The sequence below is a fragment of the Miscanthus floridulus genome, chromosome 7 (assembly GCF_019320115.1).
Source record: "Miscanthus floridulus cultivar M001 chromosome 7, ASM1932011v1, whole genome shotgun sequence".
In the NCBI taxonomy this organism is placed as follows: domain Eukaryota; kingdom Viridiplantae; phylum Streptophyta; class Magnoliopsida; order Poales; family Poaceae; genus Miscanthus; species Miscanthus floridulus.
In genome coordinates, this window is record NC_089586.1 from 114,733,335 (window position 1) to 114,739,660 (window position 6,326).

At 46.6% G+C, this 6,326-nt stretch overlaps 1 protein-coding gene across 2 annotated transcripts; it reads left to right on the plus strand.

Moving 5' to 3' along the window:
* Positions 1-1,112: 1,112 nt before the first annotated feature.
* On the plus strand, positions 1,113-6,095 carry LOC136464346 (zinc finger protein CONSTANS-LIKE 9-like). 2 transcript variants are annotated; one of them, XM_066463303.1, is made up of 5 exons: positions 1,113-1,363; positions 2,948-3,643; positions 4,121-4,315; positions 4,820-5,124; positions 5,298-6,095. In XM_066463303.1, exons 2-5 carry the CDS (start codon positions 3,056-3,058, stop codon positions 5,425-5,427), a joined length of 1,218 nt encoding a protein of 405 aa, XP_066319400.1. In that variant the 5' UTR covers positions 1,113-1,363; positions 2,948-3,055; the 3' UTR covers positions 5,428-6,095. The 2 variants fall into 2 exon arrangements, with proteins under 2 accessions (XP_066319400.1, XP_066319402.1); XM_066463305.1 differs by having other exon boundaries at positions 4,823-5,124.
* The last annotated feature ends 231 nt before the right edge of the window (positions 6,096-6,326 follow it).

Genomic DNA, 6,326 nt, shown 5'->3' on the forward strand with positions numbered 1-6,326 from the left:
GTCATCCGTCTCGTCGCCAAACATGTCCGGACGCCATACGAGGCAGTGAGGCACATGCCTATGCCATGCCACCACCCGCACATTGTTTTGCCGAATTGCCGTTTCACATCAACACTCGTGTGAGCGGTGCGTTGCCGTGTCACGAGATCGAAAGGGCTGCACGATCGTCTGATCCGCTCAGTGTGCTTGCTGCCGCCGGTAGCACGGTACTGGTCCCGTACTCTTGAGTCTTGACTTCGGTTGGGTGCCGTCGGATCGAACGACGATCCACTTTGGTTGGTCGCTGGTCGTGACACGAGGCTCCGAAGCTGTCTGCTCCACTGGGCCCGGACCCGGATAAAGGCCTCTCATCTCTGTTCCCCCCTCGTGTTGATTCCTCCTGGATATGGCTCAGCTCACAGGTCACAGGTCGTCGGGGGCAGATTTGTAAGCGAAATTGTAGAGCGGGGACTGACGAAACGAGACCTGGAAAGTCTCACGCTATCCATCCACAGTTCGTTTCTAGGATAGGAAGAATCTTCCACGGTGCCTGCTGAACCGATGCTGCAGCCTGCAGTGTTCTCATCTCCGTTTTAGCATCTTCGCGATGCCACTGCAATATTCACTTATATTCTTATTCCAAAATTAGTTGCCGGGTGAAAAAAAAAGGGAGAAGAAAAATACGGCAGTGCTTCCTTTTTCACGTTGTTCGTGTGCGCGCGCGTATCCAGATTCCAGAACCCCTATCATGCATGGTCGCCGGCGCCGCCAGACAGCCGTCGCCGGGCGTCGACGCTTGGCGGCCGCCGTGGCACCAACTGTCAGCGGCAACGAGTGAAAACCAGGAGAGGGTCAGCCAGAGGGAGCGCCAGAACGGGAACGGCCCACTGCCACTTGGCGAAAAGCGCAGCGCACGTGGCGCCCGCGGGAGCGGCCTCTTATCCTGTGCGCAAATGACGGCCCTGCCCCTGAAAAGCGCAAAAAGGGCACCGCGGCAGCGCGGCCTTTTCTCCGCGGGTCCCGCACGGCCGCACCACATAGGCGACGAGGTGGGCCCCTCTCTCCCGCCCGCCCTCATCCCCTTCCCCTTCCCCCCTCGCGTTCTCCCCCGTCTCCAGTCTCCACCTGTTCCATCCCATTCTCCTCCCCCCACCTCGCCTCGCTTATCCCCCCCGACCCGACCCCGACCCCTGCTCGACGCGTTGGCAAAACCTCCTCCTAGTCCTCTCGCTGAAGGAGGTTGTTTTCTCTACCGGCGCGGCAACAGCGAAAGCTCCTCGATCTCTGCCCCCCGCAGCCCCGCCGTTGGGTGGTTGGTTCCGCGCCTTGGCCGCGCCCGCGCGGGTGGGATCCGAGCTCCGTGGAGAAGCGCCGCCGCGATACGGTGAGCGCTCTTTCTGGTTGTTGTTTGTTTCATCGCGAGCTGTGCGTTCTCTGTATGCTTGGATTCGGAGCGCTTTTTGTGGCTGTTGTTTGTTTCATCGCGAGCTGTTCGTTCTCTGCGTGCTTGGATTCGGACAGTCGGTACCGTCCCTGCAAGGGGTAGCTTGGATTTGGATGAGGAGTGTGTTGCTTCTTCGATCGGTGATTGAGTGTTCGATTTCGAGTCCGCTTGCTTAGCCCGCCGGTGTTCCAGTTCCAGGGAGTTCGACGTGTCTGTGTGTTGGACTGACAAGTCTGAACTGTATTTTTTCTTTCCTCTTTGCGGACACTTCACGTTTTAATTCCGTGTTGCGTAGAGCGTACGTGAGTGGTCTTGGTTTGTTTGATTTTGTCCTTGAGCAGGCGGACTCAATTGCTCAAAACTTGATTACCCCCATCTAATCACCGGAGCCCCGTGGCTTTGCTTGTATCTGCAGCCAATTCATCTGGAAAGGTTTTTATATTTTTTTAAAGGTTGCTTTTGCCTACTGACTCGTGAATAGTGATCGTATATTCGCGCTTTCCTTGTACCTGGCTTTCCTTTCTGTTCTTAGCCGCAACTATTCGTTTGCTGTTTTTGAGCGAAATTTGCCGTGTTTGTTTGAGTGGCGCCGAAAGTCCGTTGGTTTCCACGCATAGTTGGCATAGGTGCTCAAGCGACAAGATAGATAGAGAAAAAAAAAGTGAGGGTTAGTGGTGCTTAATACCTGTAGTTGTTATAACGGAAGTTTGGCATGTGTCAACTTATGCTGTGCTAGTACACGCTTACCGGCCATGTGCATGGAAAGTTTCCACTGGATATGCCAAAATATGAACATGCCAGTATGCCACTTAAAATGATAACTAGGGAGCCATTTGCACTAGAGGTCGCTAAAGTTTAGTTGCACTTCATCCTATTTAGCTCTCACGCCTATGTGCTGATATGCAGCTTAGCTGGCATGAGAGGACTATTTGACTTCTTCAAAGCATTTATGCCAATTGCAATAAGCGTTTCTTTGACTCCAAGTTGACTATTCACACTTTTGGTGGTACCAAATGCATTATGGTCACTCTATTTGAAGGTCTTTTGAATTTACTCTGCTTACCTTCCCCCTTATGCTTTACATAGATTATATGCTTTGCCAATAGTCGTCTCAGATTACAGTTTGTTCTGTTTCTTAGGAAAAAAAACTAAAGTTTGTTCTGGGTGGAAGTCCCCCCTAGATTACATGTCTGTACTTCTGTTTTGGAACTTCTAGTTATCGAATGCCCTGGCCGCCAGATCTAGGAAGAATATCTAAACCTCAAGTTTTCTGTGAGGGGAAGCGTCCTATGTAGCTAAATTAGGGAGTGATTCTGTGTTATCCTAAGATTGTCACTAGCTCGTGGCAGGATGTAAGTAGATGCATATTTTTTATGATGTCGAACAGAACAGGTGTCTGTTTGCATGGCCTGTGGAAAAGTTGCCAAGTTTTTTTCAGTACCCAAATTTTGTCTCTATGTGAAACAGTCAGAGATAACTATAGGTTTGCTGTATTGTTACTGACTGTTTACTTCTATATGGCAGTATCACATAGGATTCCACGGGATTCAGCTGCTGAACATTGCACCCAAAGGTGGATTTGGTAGTAAGCACTGAACAGCGAGTGGAATTTCTCAAATACTGTCCAGGATCATGGCTTCTCTTTGTGATTTCTGTGGGAAACAAAGGTCAATGATCTACTGCAGATCAGATGCGGCATCATTGTGCTTATCATGCGACCGTAATGTTCATTCAGCTAATGCGCTGTCTCGGCGTCATACAAGGACCCTTCTTTGTGATCGTTGTGGTTCACAGCCTGCATCAGTCAGATGTCTTGAGGACAATGCATCACTTTGCCAAAACTGTGATTGGAATGGGCATGATGCAGCATCAGGGGCTTCTGGGCATAAAAGGCAGGCTATAAATTGTTACTCAGGGTGCCCATCATCAGCAGAGCTTTCGAGAATCTGGTCATTTATTATGGATATCCCGACTGTAGCTGCTGAGCCCAACTGTGAGGATGGACTAAGCATGATGACAATTGATGACAGTGATGTGACTCATCATCATGGTGCTTCAGATGATAAAAGACTGTTGGAAATAGCTAACACAACACTCATGAGCGATTCAGATTCAGCCGACAAGCTTAAACCTCTGATAGGCTCTTCTTCCGGAGATGGGTTTGATGTTCTGCCTCTAGTCACAGATCAGCCTGCTGGATCAGTTTCAGTGACGCCTAAGGTGCTATGTGCTTTTCATATTTTCCTCCAAGAGAACATTGTGCTTTGTTTTTGCATGTCAAAAGACTTGTTGCTTATGGCATACAAGTTACTTAAACATATAAAATAAAGAACGTTCTCATATGAATATATCATAATAATAGTCATGTAGCTTGGTTACTGTTTCAGTCTTGCAGCAGCACATCATTTACTGTTGATCTTCAGGAAAATAGTACACAAAAATTATTTCTTAGTGATGATCCATTTGTCTCTATTTAACACTGTATGTCTCTTTTTTTCCCTGCTAGTGCTCTAGTAGCTTCTCTTTACAATGAAAATTCCATTTCTATAACAACTTCTTAGATACATTTGCGTCAGTGGACAGTTGCAGGTTGCATCGGTTCAGAATTTCGGATCTTGTTTATCATCAGTCCTTTTTTTAAGAAAAATACGATCTGTTATCGTTGCATTCTTATCAGATGCTGGTTACATCTCTCAGGTACCTTATGCCAGAGATGACGATAAGTTCAATGATGGCATGTATGAAGACTTATGTGTGGATGATGCTGACCTGACATTCGAGAACTACGAAGAGCTATTTGGTACCTCTCACATTCGAACAGAGGAACTCTTTGATGACGCTGGAATTGACAGTTACTTTGAAACCAAGGAAACGCCACCTTTTTTCAACGAGGTATGTACTTTTCTTGTATACTCTCTGTGATTCTAAATATGTGACATTTAGGACATCAACATAGTCTAGAAGGTGGCAATTCAGCAAGGAATTTCTATGAAAATTTAACATTTCAAACAATGCTAACTAAATGCTATGAAATTACTTTAGGTAACATGTATCTTACACTGTCAATGCACATAACTGTCATACCCGGATGGCCAAAGTATATATTTTCATTTGAATTTTTCCTGTGGGAAAGAGAGCTCCTGTGCTTACTTCCCCAATCTACTCCTAGTTAGCCAGGGCCAGGTTATTTTCTTACCTCAGTTGTTATTTATGGTTTCTGTTAATTTCACTCATCAAGTATGAGTTCAGGACATTTTGGCATTTAAAGTTTTAAGTTTATTTTCCATCCATAGAATACTCTATTTTTTTTAAACTCAGTGATTACTATTATAGACACAAATAGGTCAAGTGTTGTTGCTTTACTAAATTTCTGGGACATTTTTTTTATGTTTTCAGCAGCCCAAAACTATGCAGCTAGAATGTAGCAATGTGGTATCAGCTGATTGTGGGATGTCAAACCCAGGGGCAAGGGCTGATTCCAGCCTTTGTATTCCTGTTAGGCAGGTCAGATCAAGTATATCCCATTCCTTATCTGGTTTTACTGGTGAGAGCAGCGCTGGAGATCACCAAGACTGTGGGGTGTCACCAATGCTCCTCATGGGTGAGCCACCCTGGCATTCTCCTGGTCCTGAAGGCTCAGTTGCTGGAGGAAGCAGAGATAGCGCTCTCACACGATACAAGGAGAAGAAGAAGAGAAGAAAGTAAGCAATCTAAATATCTACTTGCTGTTATTCTGCGCTTAACATTCATAGATCGTGGCTACCTTTTTAAGGAAATGTCTCCCACCTTCTGGGTCTCTTATTTCTAGTTTCGATATCGTATTTCATTGCAAGAGTTGCTAATTGACCTTTCTTTTCATGAATTTGGTCAACAGGTTTGACAAGAAGATCAGATATGCCTCTCGCAAGGCTAGGGCAGACGTGAGGAAGAGGGTCAAGGGACGGTTTATAAAGGCTGGTGAAGCGTATGACTATGATCCACTAAGCCAAACTAGAAGCTACTGAGCCTTGAATGTGATGGTTGTTATCGTCCAGTGTCAGCCTAGCAATCTTCAACTGCTCATCTGTTGTAGGTTGCGTTACAGGCAAGATCACTGGAGAGCACAACAATCGCATGCATCAGAGCCTGCAATTGAAATACGGGAAAAAAGGTTAAGAAGAGTGGGATGAATGAAAAAGACAAAGAAAGATGCAGACTTGCCGGACTCCGTGTGGCGTGGATGGAATGGAACATACATATTCATTCTTCAGTTCCTCAGCAGATGAGTGATTTGGATGGAGCTTTGCCGTCTGTGCGTCGAACAGATGCAATTGGCGCTCGTCCTCCAGCTCTACCGCTGCGTCCAAGGACCTGCGTCGGCTATGGTGTTCGGCAGTGAGCTGCCAGGTTGTACAGTCTGGGTAACAGCCCAACAAGATACACTTATACCTCTTCTGTTTTCGTTCTTGTAATATTATTTGTGAAGCACAATCTTCTCTTGTCAGGAGATTGTTCTTCGTCGTGTGTATGTTTGTAGATGGATGCAGCATTGGTAAAAAGAAGTAGCCGTCATGAATGTAAAGTTCTTGTTAGGCCGCATATAGCAATGGGGATGAGTAGGAGAATCACACGTATCTGGACACTGAACCTCTGTAACTATTTTGTGCCAGAATAACCTTCCTGTGTTTTGTCATCCACTCATCTGAGATACTCCACGATTTATGATCCTTGCGCGCTGCATCCCCGTCGTGATTACTGACAGTGGTGGGCTAGAACTAGAAGGAAGTCAGGTTCAGGTGCCCGCTGTGCTCCAGGACGCTAGGGTCTCATGGCGAGGCGGGCGACGCTGATGCCGCGTTGGAGAGACGGTGTCTGTGTGTATTTGGTGAATCCAAATGTTTTCGGCTCTGCTGTATGCAGAAAG